Source organism: Oncorhynchus gorbuscha, linkage group LG04, assembly GCF_021184085.1.
Source record: "Oncorhynchus gorbuscha isolate QuinsamMale2020 ecotype Even-year linkage group LG04, OgorEven_v1.0, whole genome shotgun sequence".
Taxonomy (NCBI): Eukaryota; Metazoa; Chordata; class Actinopteri; order Salmoniformes; family Salmonidae; genus Oncorhynchus; species Oncorhynchus gorbuscha.
Window position 1 is genome coordinate 19,383,501 of NC_060176.1, and position 16,611 is coordinate 19,400,111.

General features: G+C 43.0%; 1 protein-coding gene across 4 annotated transcripts; it reads right to left on the reverse strand.

Annotated features, from left to right (window-relative positions):
- Positions 1-1,852: 1,852 nt before the first annotated feature.
- On the reverse strand, positions 1,853-16,149 carry LOC124033804 (neuronal acetylcholine receptor subunit beta-4-like). 4 transcript variants are annotated; one of them, XM_046346136.1, is made up of 6 exons: positions 15,945-16,066; positions 5,890-6,035; positions 4,987-5,031; positions 4,414-4,523; positions 3,189-4,266; positions 1,853-2,624 (listed from the first exon to the last, which is right to left on the reverse strand). In XM_046346136.1, exons 1-6 carry the CDS (start codon positions 15,982-15,984, stop codon positions 2,460-2,462), a joined length of 1,584 nt encoding a protein of 527 aa, XP_046202092.1. In that variant the 5' UTR covers positions 15,985-16,066; the 3' UTR covers positions 1,853-2,459. The 4 variants fall into 4 exon arrangements, with proteins under 4 accessions (XP_046202092.1, XP_046202093.1, XP_046202094.1 ...); XM_046346137.1 differs by lacking the exon at positions 15,945-16,066 and adding an exon at positions 16,089-16,149 and having other exon boundaries at positions 1,854-2,624; XM_046346138.1 differs by lacking the exon at positions 15,945-16,066 and adding an exon at positions 13,047-13,094 and having other exon boundaries at positions 1,854-2,624.
- Positions 16,150-16,611: the final 462 nt, after the last annotated feature.

Genomic DNA, 16,611 nt, shown 5'->3' on the forward strand with positions numbered 1-16,611 from the left:
AATTGGAGTCACCTCGCCATTGGACTGCTTTCATATTCGACGTTTGTATATACTGTTATGTATCACTAATAACGAACGTCATGTATTTGATTTCTGGCGTAGGCCTGTAGAATGCAGTCTGTCAACTCAACAGAATCGATAACTGATCGTTCAATTCTATTTGGGTGGGGCTAGGAGAGTATTTGGGTGGAGGTATGAGGACGTTACTGGAGTTAAGATTACAAATTCAAACGAAATGTCTTGTTGACAGTGAATCAATGATTCGTTCAGATGTATGAAAGCAGACTTGGTGTAGTCTGTTGTATAATGTAAAGTGGCACACCATGTGAGTGTTAGAACTGAGGGAAAACTTCAATTCACGCGAAGCAATATTTCCTCACCATGGACAGGGGTATACTGTTGCACCATCAGTCATCGACGTCTTGTGCTGACTGTTGACCTTTTACGGGCATTATACAATCTACTATTGTTCTTCAAGTCACAATGGACAGAAGAAGAGCCAGGAAAAAGGTTAAACAGCAGCGTTACGATAAAACACTTACAACGCACCAATGTGTTTTAAAGTGTGTGCAAGGTATTCAAGCACAGTTCCTGGAAAAATATGATGGGGGTAGTTCCAAGAGAGGTCATCGATTGAGTCTGAAAGACGCACTCAACTGTATCACACCAAAGCCCACACAAAGCCCAGGCCAGGCACCCCCACCGCCAACCCCCTCTTGACAAGCAACCTTCACACACCTCATATCGGAGGCTAGACTTCCATTAACCTGCAACCCCATTTTAATGTATTACTTTGGATGCAGCTTCAAACTATCAATCCACCTTCATTAAGAGTAGGAATCCCGCCTATTGCCAAGGTCTCTCCTAAGGTATGTCAGAAATAACAATGGCCTGCTGCGGGCTGTGTTAAACATGTTACATCTGTGCTTATCGAGCTGATGAAGCAGATGTGTGCTGTTATGTTATTGTCATGCCAGTGTGGCTGTATAGATAAAGCATTATTTACAGTTATTTGAACACTACTATTGTAATTCCACTCCCAACATTCAGACAAAACACACACCAGAAAGATTAACATCAGGCCATAGGTATAGTACTACAAGCCTTGGCAAGACAGACCAACAAAGATGATAAAGATCCCATTTAGTAAAAGAGGCTACTCTTTCGGAGAGGTGTAAGTAACTCTATTGGCATAAAACATATATATATATATATATATATATATATATATATATATATATATATATATATATATATATATATATATATATATATATATATATATATATATATATACGTCATTAGGTCAAAAGCACCCAGCTTGCACACTTCCTAGAAGTCGGTGCGATATACCTAAACACCCCAGCAGGCAGACTGCTGTTTAAACTCAGTGTAATCACATATCATCCGTTGAGGTAGGAGATTCACATGTTTAATGAGTCAGGAACAAAGCTGCTTTGCCTTGTCATTGGCAGCTGATGTGATAGAAAGTCGGTGATTAACAGGACTCTGGCGATTGATCAAAGGAGAGATTGATACCTATAGCAAGAGAGTCCGTGCAATGTCAACGGATGTGTTGCCAGAGTGGGCATCTACAATGTGGCCAGTAGATGGCACGATATGTCACTTCTCGTGTGGCTGTCAATGTTTCACTATTAGGCTTACTGCCTTTAGGTTTATGCTTCTGTCTTTACGTTTCTGTTCATGGATAAATCAGGAAACTTACATATAACCAACTAAAAAGTACAAATATGTTTTTAAACTGGAACTGTTTATTGCATCAAAATCCTACATCTGTGAGGAATATCCCCCGCAATTCACAAGTTATAGACTTGTAACTCATACACCAACTCATTTTATATATGGGGTGTATCAGTTAGGAGGCCTCTTTGTAACACCCTAGCTTGAGTCATAATGTCCTGAGCTACATGATTTTGTCCAATATCCATCTTATCAATGTGACCTAATATTCTGATTTGCACTTTGAAAATTGCTTTAACTGAGTCAAGCTATATTTATCTTATCACACTGAACATCCTTTCATGAAGTACTCCACCACTTTAGACTTTATTGGGTGTTAATGCATTTAATCAAACTCACTGAACTTTTTTTTATACATCTCTAGATTTATTTTCATGACACTACATCTCAACAACAGGGTGATATATATAACATGGATAGGAGTCAAATGATATCTGACATATCTCTCTGTATTATGCGGGTTATTACTCCACCCGGGAAATGCTTGTACTTTCAGTCTAGTTTTCGAGGGACATCTTTCTATCTCTGCTTCAGCTACATGAAAAAGTCGTCATTGTACCGTTGTGTCACGTTAGGACCAGGAAATAGAAACAGAAAGAGATACAGAGACTTGTATTGCTGTAGGCCACATGGCGCTGGTTGATGTTCTATGACCCTTGTTTCTATGTATGACCCCCATACCTCTTGGGGGGGGGGGTTCAGGTACGGGGTGTGTCTGAGCTGGGTTGCTGGATGGGGACTATTGAATGCTGAAATAGAGGCTGGAGGAAGAGACCCAGGGTTCCAGTCACACACACTATTATAAAGATCCACAGGAACATACGGTCCACCACCATTGCCACATACTTCCAGTCCTCGATCACCTGGGAACACACAGAGAACAAGGTATGGTCACATTACTGTCATGCACCTGTGACATGCAGAAATTGGGTATGGAGTACAATATGTGATTGAGTAAAAAATTATGCAAATGTAATATAAGATGAAGAGACAAAGCGAAATCACCAGTCTAAATATTACTGAGCCAGACCTTGTAGAAGCTATTGACCCTTTCACCCTGCTGTTCTTAGCAGTTTTTGAAAGTGGACATTTTTCAAGCCTGATTACCACACTTTTACATTGATTTGTTTAAGAAAACGACCGATTACAACAGTCTGGGTTATTTTACTGGATTTTATTCTCAACTACCTCACATCCTAGTATTCTTCATTCCTGGTCTTTGAGGAACACAGCGTGTGCAGGCTTTTGTCCTAGCCCAGCACTTACACAACTGGTCCAGCTGATCAAGGTCATGATCATTAGTGGAGCCAGGTGTTAAAGTACTAAGCTGTACACACTACGTCTCTCCAGGACCAAGGATAAAAAAAACACTGCTTTGAGCTCCTTTCACAACAATAACCCCATGGACACGGTCATGGTTCACGTACATTCTGGTTATCATCGTCCCCCATCATGTGATCAGCCACGAAGCGGACCCCGTCCACTGCCTCCTGGACATCTCCCCCCCAGTCTGGGCTGCCTCTCTGGCGGAGGTCCTGGGAGGAGGGGAAGCTGTTGGGCAGGAACTCGGTGGAGCGGGCCTCCCCCTTCCTGAAGGTGTGGGTGTACCCCAGCGGAGCTGTGACTTTGTTGTAAAAGTGTCCCGGGGAGGCGAAGGCCGAGGCAGAGGAGAGGAAGGCAGAAGAGGAAGACATGGCGGCAGCGGTGGCTGTTTTGGACATGGCGGTGGCAGGGTAGCCCAGGTCCGCCAGGATGGACCTGCGAGCTCGGAGTTGTCTCTGCTGGCGTAGCCGCTGGCGGGCAGAGTTATTCTGCGGGCGTCTCATGAAGAGCAGATGGGGCAGCTTGTTGAGGAACACTACCTTGACCCAGGAGGGCATGGTGTGTGTGCTGGGGGAGCGGTGGTGTACGTTGAGCACACACACACTGGTAATGATAGAGAAGGTCACCAGCACCATGGTGAACATCAGGTACTTCCCGATCAGAGGCACGTCCAGCGAGGTGGGAGGGACAATCTTGGAGATCAGGAGGAGGAACACAGTGAGGGCCAGGAGGACTGAGATACACAGTGTCATCTTCTCCCCACAGTCAGATGGCAGGTAGAAGACCAGGATGGCCAGAGAGGTGATGAGGACACAGGGGATGATTAGGTTGATAGTGTAGAACAGTGGCTTCCTCTTGATGATGAAGTCATAGGTGAGGTCCACGTAGGTAGGATCCAGAGGGTTAACCGTTCGCCTGCCCGGCAGGGCCAAGATGTCCCATTCCCCACTGGGAGTGAAGTCGTCCATGCTGGCCACCCCTGTCTTCAGGACCAAATCGAGCTCGGTGTGGTCGTAGGTCCATGACCGGAACTTGAGCGTACAGTTCTGCTGGTCAAAGGGGAAGTGCTTGACCTCGATCTTGCAGGCACTCTTATAGATGGCCGGAGGCAGCCAGACGATGCTGCCGTTGAACTGGACAATGGCATTGGTGAAGACTGTTACCTCATAGGTTCCATCCGCACTATGGAGAGAGTGATGAGGGAGGTAGGGGGAGAGGAAAGAAACGTAGTATTATGTCTTTATGAGAAAATGTATTACAATCACAAGTAAATTACATGAGGAAATGTGTTCATCATTTGGAAAATATATCTGGACAATGAATACTTACTTGTTATAGAGCACAATATCAGGTAGCCAGATGTGTCTGGAAGGAATACGAAGCTTGTCAATGCCATCATATTGAGAAGGGTCCCATGATAGCCTGTAGTCATCCCAATGCTGGAGAGACAGGGGGTTACATATTTTACATTGTAGTTATTTCGCACACACTCTTATCCAGAGCAACTTAGATAAGCAATTAGTGTTAAGTGCCTTGCTCAAGGGTACATAGAGACATGTTTCACCTAGTCGGCTCAGGGATTCAAACCAGCGACCTTTGGGTTACTGGCCCAGCGCTCTTAACTGATAGGCTACCCTCACTATTCTGACTGTTACACTCAAGTCACATAAGGACTCTCTGCCAACACCAGATAATTTCCAATTACACAATTAATTATCATTGAAATGAAAAGTGGTGAAGGGTGTGGGCACAATTATCATTCTGTTCTGTTCCGGATTGTCTGAGTCAGAGAAATAGTTCTGCTTCAATTCAGGTTCAATGAGAAGGACACTGGAGCTGGACGAGGGGGACAGACTAAGTAATGAATGATTAATAGGATAGGACCATAATCTTCACACTTACCTGTGTGAGCCAAACATTGGTGGTCATAATCTGCTCTCTCTCATTCTGGAAATTAAAAAGGCGGAGTGTTAGCTTCATTTAAAAACAGATTATTTACTATATGACACACAAAGCCTGTTGAATGACAAAACACACATACAGACTCCAGCACACATTCCTCTAGTGCACATACTTGATTTAGAAGAGAGTAAAAGTGAGAGATATGTTTTCACGCTGAATAAATTCCCTGCACATGGGGTCAATTGTTAAGATAAATGACACCCTCGCCTGGGACACATCTGCCATCTGAGCGCCGTTGAACCTGTTGATATATCCACAGAGCGCTTGCATCAACTCTGAACAGCAAGTAAAACGAACACACCTAAACAGGAGTGGGCAGCAGGGTGGGCAAACCTCCAGCACAATGCTTTAAAACAAATATGTCACACTTCTCATACCATTACACTTTACAGGACATTCAAATTTCAATTACCGAAGAGGAAGACAATAAGAAGCCATAAACAGAGAATGTATGTGTTCTGGTGATATTCTCTGGGCCATGCCAGGGCAGGGAGGAAGGGAGGACCCTGTAAATCAGTGTGGGACTCCAACGTCCTCTCCTGAGGCAGCTTTACAGCTCTTTCTTAGGCAATGTGCTGAAGTTTCAATCTGGACATGACAGAGACGGAGAGCCCTGCCAGATCCATCGTATACCCATGCTGTCATTAGGGCCAGGGCCTTTCAGTAGAATGTGTGTAAGTAATTAACATGGTTGCCACTGATTCCTCTGAGCTCTGCTCTCCCTTTCTGTTCTCTCATCTCTGCTCTCTCCTCTCCCTCTGTGGTCTCCCTCATCTGCCCCATCTCTCCTCTCCGTCTCAGGGCCTCTAACTGGCTCTATGGAATGGCTATCATGAGACTGACCACACTGATGAGTTGGGCCAGGGACACCTGTAGTTTGACAGTGACTCGCTCTGTCCTGTTCACAGCTGGGCGGATCAGCTTGTTGTAGCGATCGTTTCTAAGCAGCCAGTTCATCAGACGCTCCTCTGAGTCCGCACAACTGCAACCTGTGGAAAGAGTCAACAGTGGTTTGGAGATAATTGCGGTTGGTACCTTTATTGCAATTGTGGTATGACAATGAAAAAAAAAACGAGATTACTGCGTGATTAAAAAAAGACCCACTGGCTGTATCTGTTGTGTTTAGTCACTGGTTTTATAGCTGGACTGTCACGTCTGTCTTTTTATGTTGTTTAATGGAGCATGTTTCAGAACCCTGTATGGACTGGATGAAGACTGTGTTGCTGACTTCAGTCTTTCAGTCTTTCAGCTCTCCAACCCAGGACAAAGAGGAGCAGATCAAAACACCTAATGTGACACTTCCTGGTTTTTATACTCTTGCACCTGGAAGTGTTTAATATCACTCCAAACAAACTGAATGTCTGATAGGGCTTGGGCTGTGTTAAATAGATAAGAAAAAAATATATGAGGGCTTTGGAGCTTTTCTGCACTATAATTTATATACACGATATGGGAGGGAAGATGTTTCTGCAGAATGTTAACAATTCTGCTGTTGCAGAGCCAGAGCCTAAAGCCACATGATCAGCGATAAGCTCCAGCCATGAATACCACCACGATGTGCAAGTCAGTTTACCCCCCTCCCCGAAAGAGGAAGGACAGGGAAGCGTAGATGATAAAACGCTCTCTCTTCCACCAACAACCCTCTCTTCCCCCACCAGCCCTCCTCTATAGTGAGTAATGCTCTATCATACAGTAGCAGAGAGTAGCTGAGTAGAACAGTCAGGAGAAATTGTTTTAGTTAAATGGTACATGCCCTGAAGTAATCTTTACAATAGCTGCTAAGACTGTTGCACTGAATAATATTAATTTGAAGATTCATGGTTTGATATTTGGTATTTTATTAGGATCCCCATTAGCTGTTGCGATAGCAGAAGCTACTCTTCCTGGGGTCCACACAAAACATGAAACATGAAATAATACTGAACATTAATAGACAAGAACAGCTCAAGGACAGATATACATACATTTAAAATGTTACGTAGCCTACATTTTAGGACATACACACAATATCTATATCAAATAGGGGAGAGGAGTTGTTTTAAAAAAAACAGGTTTGCTGTTTACTTGAGCAATCTCGGATGGAAGGGAGTTCCATGCAATCATGGCTCTTTATAATACTGTACATTTTCTTACATTTGTTCTGGATTTGGGGACTGTGAAAAGACCCCTGGTGGCATGTCTGGTGGGGTAAGTGTGTGTGTGTCCGTGCTATGTGTAAATTGACTATGCAAACCATTTGGAATTTTGAACACATTGTTTCTTGTAAAAAACAAGAAGTGATGCAGTCAGACTCTCCCCTAATTTTAGCCAAGGGAGACTGGCATGCATAGTATAGTTTCAAATTTACAGAATATGGTAGGTAAAAATAAGATACATGTTTATACTATATATCTCTTCCCAATAGTGTATTATCAGACAGGCCCATGTGCCAGTTTGTGCCAGGCAATTACCACAAATCCTAATTATTGAGGAATAGTTTCATGTAGAGTTGAGAGTTCGGGAGTGTCCAACAGACAATAGACTGGTGCATGTTTTCATGGCTACCCTATCATCAGTCACTTGGCTGGACTCCCATCAAACACAATGGGTCCTCTACAAGACAGATGGCATATTGTCAAACATCCACACTCCTTACCCAGAGGTGAAGGGCACTGGCCAGTGGGAGAGCAGGCAACTCAAACTACTAATCACTACCTACTGAGAAGGGCTATTACACTGTCCCTGTGTGTGTGTGTGTGTGTGTGTGTGTGTGTGTGTGTGTGTGTGTGTGTGTGTGTGTGTGTGTGTGTGTGTGTGTGTGTGTGTGTGTGCGTGCGTGCGTGCGTGCGTGCGTGCGTGCGTGCGTGCGTGCGTGCGTGCGTGCGTGCGTGCGTGCGTATGTGTGTGTGTGTGCGTGCGTGCGTGCGTGCGTATGTGTGTGTGTGTGCGTGTGGTGTGTGTATCAACAGGGTCTTGAAAAGGGGAGACAGCCTATAGGGAGGAGGTAAGAGACCTGGCGGTGTGGTGCCAGGACAACAACCTCACCCCCAAAGTGAGCAAGACAAAGGAGATGATCGTGGACTATAGGAAAAGAAAGGCCGAACAGGCCCCCATTAACATTGTCGGGGCTGTAGTGGAGTGGGTCAAGAGTTTCAAGGTCTTTGGTGTCCACATCACCAACAAACATACCAAGACAGCTGTGAAGAGGGCACCACCTTTTCCCCCTCAAGAAAGTGACCCGAGATCCTCAAAAAGTTCTACAGCTGCACCATTGAGAGCATCCTGACCGGTTGCATCACCGCCTGGTATGGTAACTGCTTGGCATCTGAGCAGATGGCGCTACCGAGGGTAGTACGTACGGCCCAGTACATCACTGGGGCCAAGCTTCCTGCCATCGCGTAGTGTCAGAGGAAGGCCCAAAAAATTGTCAAAGACTCCAGTCACCAGAGTCATAGAGTGTTCTCTCTGCTACAGCACGGCAAGCAGTACCGGAGCGCCAATTCTAGGTCCAAAAGGCTCCTTAACAGCTTCTACCCCAAAGCCATAAGACTGCTGAACAATCAATCAAATGGCTATTCACATTGACACTGTTTATTATCTATGCATAGTCACTTTACCCCTACCTACATGTACAAATGACCTCGACTAACCTGTACCCCCGCACATTGACTCGGTACCGGTACCCCCTGTATATAGCCTCGTTATTGTTATGTAATTTTCTCGTGTTATTTTTTATTTGACTTTTTAAATATTTTCTTAACTCTATTTCTTGAACTGCATTGTTGGTTAAGGGCTTGTAAGTAAGCATTTCACGGTAAGCTCTACACCTGTTGTATTCGGCGCATGTGACAGATAACATTTGATTTGAATGTACATTCCTTTTAATGGCAACAATTTAAAAGTGTGGCGTTGACATTATGTTGATTGGCTGGAGAGGGCAGCCGTGTTAATAGAGTGACTGAATCAGCAATGGTTGACTTTTAAAAAGGTTACTCTGCTCTACGCTCCAGAATACTGCATTCTCAAAAATTGCATCTATGACGAGATTTGGAGGTGCATAATGCACTCTGTCTTTTGACCCAATAGGAAACAGCAGGCAAAAAACATCCTGTTATCTGGATTTCAGTGTTGGCCCTCAAGACATGCCAGAGGTCCTACTGATTACAGAACACTGTGGCATTTAGCTGTATGGTTAGAATATTACTGCCAGGTTCTCCACGCTGAGCACAGACAGACTATGTAGCCTGGTCACCAGCCAGGTCTGTGTGCTTTAGCCATTTGCCCTGGCTTTATTTTCAGGCCATACATGTTATAACAATGAACCAAACAAGACAGAGTGGACAGGTAAAATGCTACACATAGCATCTATCCCAGCTGTCAAATTCACTTGCAAGAAGGTGCTGTAAATGGCCAGTGTACTGTATAGGCAAAGTGATATATGATCCTTTACTCTCCCAGTGACTTCCCTCTCTTCTTGAGAAGGGCCGGTCAGAGCTCCTTCATCATTGTTATTGTGGCTAATTGATGCCCATTTGTTGGAAACCTTTTAATCAAACTCCTCCTCTAACCACAGCACAGTGAATACACACATGTTTTCTATGATAATACCCAGAATGCCCTTATATTTGCTGACTGGTTGTAAAGGCTACTGTAACAGGTTTGACTTAGTGCCTCAGGATAAGAGAGAGCATTTGCATTGAAATATACAATATGCAGTGCCTTCTGGAAGTATTCAGACCCCTTGCCTTTTTCCACATTTTGTTACGTTACAGCCTTATTCTCATCAATCCACACACAATACCCCCAATGACAAAGCAAAAACAGGTTTTTAGAAAAAAAAAACTATTTTTTTTATTCAAATCAAATCATTAACCAACAATGCAGTTTTAAGAAAAATACCTAAAAGAAAATAAGAAATAAAAGTAACAAATAATTAAAGAGCAGCAGTAAAATAACAATAGCGAGGCTATATACAGTGGGTACCGGTACAGAGTCTATGTGCGGGGGCACCAGTTAGTTGAGGTAATTGAGGTAATATATACATGTAGGTAGAGTTATTAAAGTGACTTATGCAGAGACAATAACAGAGAGTAGCAGCAGTATAAAAGAGAGGGGGGGGAATGCAAATAGTATAGCAGGGCAGAAATTTGACAAACTGACTTGTTGGAAAGGTGGCATCCTATGATGCCATGTTGAAAGTCACTGAGCCCTTCAGTAAGGCAATTCTACTGCCAATGTTTGTCTATGGAGATGCCATTAGTCTGGGTAGCCATTTGACGAGATGTTCAGTAGTCCTACGGCTTGGGTGGTAGAAGCTGTTTATAAGCCTCATGGACCTAGACTTGGCACTCCAGTACAGCTTGCTGTGCGGTAGCAGAGAGAACAGTATGACTAGGGTGGCTTGAGTCTTTGACAATTTTTTATTTATTTTACCATTATTTTACCAGGTAAGTTCAGACCCTTTAATCAGTACTTTGTTGAAGCACCTTTGGCAGGGATTACAGCATCAAGTCTTCTTGGGTATGACGCTACAAGCTTGGCACACCTGTATTTGGGGATGTTCTCCAAATTTTCTCTGCAGTTCCTGTCAAGCTTTGTCAGGTTGGATGGGGATTGCTGCACAGCTATTTTCAGGTCTCTCCAAAGATGTTCGATCAGGTTCAAGTCCGGGCTCTGGCTGGGCCACTCAAGGACATTCAGAGACTTGTCCAGGCCTCCGACCTCACTAATACTGAATGGAAGCATGTCCCCACATCTAGTGGAACGCCTTCCCAGAAGAGTGGAGGCTGTTATAGCAGCAAAGGGGGGGACCAACTCAATATTAATGCCCATGATTTTGGAATGAGATGTTCGAGAAGTGATGTTATGGGAATAAGGGGGGAAAAATAAAAATATATATATATATGTTATGTGTGGTATGGTTACATAAGACAGAATGTTATTTAAGGCAAAAAATGAAAGGTGGGTGGGCATATAATGTGAACATCTAACGAAAACTCACCCCATTCTGTACAAATGTGCGCAACCACAACATTCAAACGAGGCTACAAAGAAAACTAATGGGACTGTAGCGACTGTGTTGGCGTCAAAATCGGGGGTGTGAACTAGGTTTCTACTCAAGCGTTGATTGACATTTTTGAGTCATCATTGCATGCGATCATCATTCTCAAATCCGCTGTTTACTTCTAAGATCACTTTAACACCGCCCCAAAAACCCGATTCAAATTCGACACAAACCTTCAAATAGGTATGTAGTAATGCCACATTATATACACTCTTTATAGTGTTGTATTTACATTTTAGAGGCGATAAGGTGATAAGTTGGACAGATCGAGTGAAAAAAAGCAATTTTCCCACACATCTCTCCTTCTCTCTACCACACATTAGTTTAGCTTCCCCACCCGATATTTGGGGCTCATTGCCTGCTTGAATTGTGCAGAAACGGGCAGCGTTTAGGTCATGTAATTGATTTTGCTGGAAAGGGGATAAATTGTGCTTTACAATGGTATTGACATTGCAGTTGATCTGGAAGTATTAGGTTTTTGGGGAGCTAAAATAAGGGCAATTGTAAGGACCAAGATGTATGAGTTTACGTTAGCAACCCAAAGGTTGAATTTTCAGTCTCATCACGAACAACTAGCTAATTAGCAATTTTCCACTACTTACTACTTTTTTAGCTACTTTGCAACTACTTAGCATATTAGCTAACCCTTCCCTTAACCATTTCAGCTAACCCTTCCCCTTTAACCTAACTCCTATCCTTAACCCCTAGCGTAGCTAATGTTAGCCAGCTAGCTAGCATTAGTGTTAGCTACGTTGCCACAACCAATTGGAATTCGTAACATATCATACCTTTTGAAGATTCGTAACACTTTGTACATTTGCAAAATCGTATCATATTGTAGGTTTTGCATATTGGTAATATATCATACACATAGTAATTCATAACATATCATTTGAAATGAATGATGGATATCCATAAATTAATACATTCCATACCAAACGTAATGTATCATACTGAATGGAGTGTGTCTGATTAAAGATAATAATAATTAGATAATAAGAAATGCTCTTAGGCCAGGTTGGCTGATTAGCCTGTGAATGTTCTTCACTGCTTGTCCTATGTGCGAATCAATAAAGGGTAATACAAATATTGTTTTATTCTCTTGACAGTATTGTATCTAATTTATTTAAGACATATGATTGTTGAAATGAATGCATCAATACATGTTGAACTATGTTCCTCTTTGATAATAAAATAAACACCTTTATACACTCATGGAAATGTGGCATTAAATTAAATAATTTCTTACATGCACTGTTGGTGAATTACAAAAGTGAACCTCCTTTCTGAATATGTACAGTTAATAACAACAAGAACAACAACCCATTGTAGAGAGATTTTTCAACTGAACTGACAATGCAATCGAAATTCACATACATTAAATACTTACGTTTTAACAAAGTGAAAAGGAAAGCGAGGAGAGTGAGAGTCCGAGTCATTTTGACAACAGTGCCACGAAATCCATCCGTGTCCTCATTCAGGAAGCCTAATAATAATAATAGGATCTAACGTGCTTACCGAGCATTCCCAACTCCTAAAAAGCTCCAGACACGCGCGCCTGTCCGGCTCTACAAATAACGACACCCGCATTAGTTAGAACAAATGTTTACTGAAAACGGTGTGTCTGTACCAGGTTGAGATTTGCAGCAGCGTTGGGATAGAAACGATACCCTTTCCCCAACATACACCGTTCCACCTTCCTTACTCGTTGCGCATCGCTCTCACACACACCATGATCTCCTGAGCGCAAATCTTGGATCTACTAATTGCTATTTTCCATTCTTCCTTCAATGTTGATACTTAACCATGTGATCTGTTATAGGTTATAGGCAGATTTCGGTGATACTACTTAGGCTATAAACAATAACATTTATGACAATAAAAATGTTTTGTTTTCTTCATGTATTAATCCACAACAAAATATATCAATCAAATGTATTTAAAAAAAAAATCTTACATCAGCAGATGTCACAACGTGCTGTACAGAAACCCAGCCTAAAACCCCAAACAGCAGGCAATGCAGGTGTAGAAGCATGGTGGCTAGGAAAAACTCCCTAGAAAGGCAGGAACCTAGGAAGAAACCTAGAGAGGAACCAGGATATGAGGGGGTAGCCAGTCCTCTATCAAATCTATATTCATATGACCATATGTGACCATAGTGCCATGGGTTGAATCTAGATCACTATATGTATGCTAGTTTTAAAAAAAAATATATATATATATATGTATTATTTTACCAATACCAAACATGCCACATAAATCACCAAAACACCAATTAGGTCACAGGATGACCTACAGTAAATTACCCTAAATGCGGATTTCTCACTTAACTGACAATCAAGTGGACTGGAGCCCTTTATGACACTTTGTATTAGTGTCCATATTGTGTTAAATGATCAGTCTGTCCCCTCATCAGATGGCATGAGTGTGCTGCACTTGGTGGGACCTCTCTCTCGCTCTCTCTCCCTCTCGCTCCCTCTTTCTCACTCTTTCACACTCTCTATCCCCCATCTCTCACTGTCTCTGACTTTTCCAACATGCACTTAGCTGTACCAGCCTATAGCCTACCTGCCTCTTTCAGTCACAGCACAAACACTCACTAATCCAACACTGACACAGACTCTGACCTCAGTTCCATGGCTTCCATGTCTGGATGCCCTGGCCAGATAACCACAGCTTATTCAAATTGTTTGTTTCCTGCTACATATCTTCTCTGGCTACCATGGTGGTTGTGTGATGAGTTGGGTGATTCAGTGATGTCACACAAGTTTGGTGAGGATGTTTACAAGGTCTGGTGGGTGATACACAACCCCGTGTCTCTGGGTGGGACAGAATTACAGCAGTGGACCCAAGTCAGTCCAATGACAGTGCATTCTCAGCCCAGTAGATTTACCGTCTGCACACTGCTCAACCCCTCATTATTATGGCCCATGAAGAAGCTGTATCAGAGAGAGCAAGACCTCGTTGTAATGAACGACAAACACACTGCATGTAACATCCTGGTATTGTTTTGCTTGTTATTTATGATAAGAGTTCAACAACTTTCATTTGTTCCATAGATGATCTGGACATAAGGAGAATGGAGCTGTTATATATACAGTGCATTCGGAAAGTATTCAGACCGCTTGATGTTTTCCACATTTTGTTACGTTACAGCCTTATTCTAAAATGGATTAGACTGTTTTTTCCCACTCATCAATCTACACACAATACCCCATAATGACAAAGTAAAAACAGGTTTTTAGAAATGTTACGTTTACATAAATATTCAGACCCTTTACACAGCAATATTTGGGGAGTTCTCCAATTCTTTTTAGCAGATCTTCTCAAGCTCTGTCAGATTGGATGGGGAGTGTCACTGCACAGCTATTTTCAGGTCTCTCTAGCGATGTTCGATCTGGTTCAAGTCCGGGCTCTGGCTGGGCCACCCAAGGACATTCAAATACTTGTCCCGAAGCCACTCCTGCGTTGTCTTGTTGTGTGCTTAGGGTCGTTGTCCTGTTGGAAGGTGAACCTTGGCCCCAGTCTGAGGTCCGGAGCGCTCTGGAGCAGGTTTTCATCAAGGATCTCTCTGTACTTTTAAACCCGTTTTTTCTTTGTCATTTTGGGGTATTGTGTGTAGATTGATGAGGAACATGTTTTATTTCATCCGTTTTAGAATAAGGCTGTAACGTAACAAAATGTGGAAAAAGTCAAAGGGTCTGAATACTTTCTGAATGCACTCTAACGTCCCTGGTAAATCAGAATATACTGTTGTATACAATACATTTTAGCATTGGGTAAGGTGGGTAAGATAAAACAGGAGACCCCTGTTTACACAATAGTTACACCTTACACTTCACACCAGCATTGTGTGAAGCCATTATGAACTTGTTTGTCCTGAGTCTGCACAACTCTGCCAGGACCTAGGATCAAGGGAGACACTCACGTTTTTTAGTACTATATCTCTTGACACATTCATGAAATTAATCATGGCCTCTAAATCTTCAAGTTGATTGGATTTAGCTCCAAAAGTGTTTTATACTTGTTTTATACTTACAAAGTTTTAAAATCTTTTAAACAACCTGTGTCTGTTATTTTAGTCAGAGCCCGGACTTGAACCAACTAAACTACTGCAAGAGCTGCTTCCTGTGCTTGGCCCTCCTATGTTGAACATAATAAACGGCTCTCTATCCACCGGATGTGTACCAAACTCACTAAAAGTGGCAGTAATAAAGCCTCTCTTGAAAAAGCCAAACCTTGACCCAGAAAATATGAAAAACTATTGGCCTATATCGAATTTCCCATTCCCAAAAATTGAAAAAGCTGTTGCGCAGCAACTCACTGCCTTCCTGAAGACAAACAATGTATATGAAACGCTTTCTACTTTTAAACAGACAAAACAGAGATGCTTGTTCTAGGTCCCAAGAAACAGAGATCTTCTGTTGAATCTGACAATTGATCTTGATGGTTGTACATTCGTCTCAAATAAAACTGTGAAGGACCTCGGTGTTACTCTGGACCCTGATCTCTCTTTTGACGAACATATCAAGACTATTTCAAGGACAGCTTTTTTCCATCTACGTAACATTGCAAAGATCAGAAACTTTCTGTCCCAAAATGATGCAGAAAAATTCATACATGCTTTTGTCCCTTCTAGATTAGATTACTGCAATGCTCTACTTTCCGGCTACCCGGATAAAGCACTAAATAAACTTCAGTTAGTGCTAAACACGGCTGCTAGAATCTTGACTAGAACCAAAAATGTGATCATATGACTCCAGTGCTAGCCTCTACACTGGCTTCCTGTTAAGGCAAGGGCTGATTTCAAGGTTTTACTGCTAACCTACAAAGCATTACATGGGCTTGCTCCTACCTTTCTTTCCGATTTGATCCTGCCATCCATACCTACACATATGTTACGGTCACAAGACACAGGCTTCCTTACTGTCCCTAGGCAAACAGCTGGAGGCAGGGATTTCTCCTATGGAGCTCCATTTTTATGGAATGGTCTGCCTACCCATGTGAGAGACGCAGACTCGGTCTCAACCTTTAAGTTGTTATTGAAGACTCATCTCTTCAGTAGGTCCTATGATTGAGTGTAGTCTGGCCCAGGGGTGTGATGATGAACGGAAAGGCACTGGAGCAACGAACTCCCCTTGCTGTCTCTGCCTGGCCGGGTCCCCTCTCTCCACTGGGATTCTCTGCCTCTAACCCTATTACAGGGGCTGAGTCACTGACTTACTGGTGCTCTTCAATGCTGTCCCTAGGAGGGGTGCGGTCACTTGAGTGGGTTGAGTCATTGCCGTGATCTTCTGGTCCGGGTTGGCGCCTCCCCTTGGGTTGTGCCGTGGCGGAGATATTTGTGGGCTATACTCGGCCTTGTCTCAGGATGGTAAGTTGGTGGTTGAAGATATCCCTCTAGTGGTGTGGGGGCTATGCTTTGGCAAAGTGGGTGTGGTTATATCCTGCCTGTTTGGCCCTGTCTGGGGGTATCATCGGACGGGGCCACAGTGTCTCCCGACTCCTTCTGTCTCAGCCTC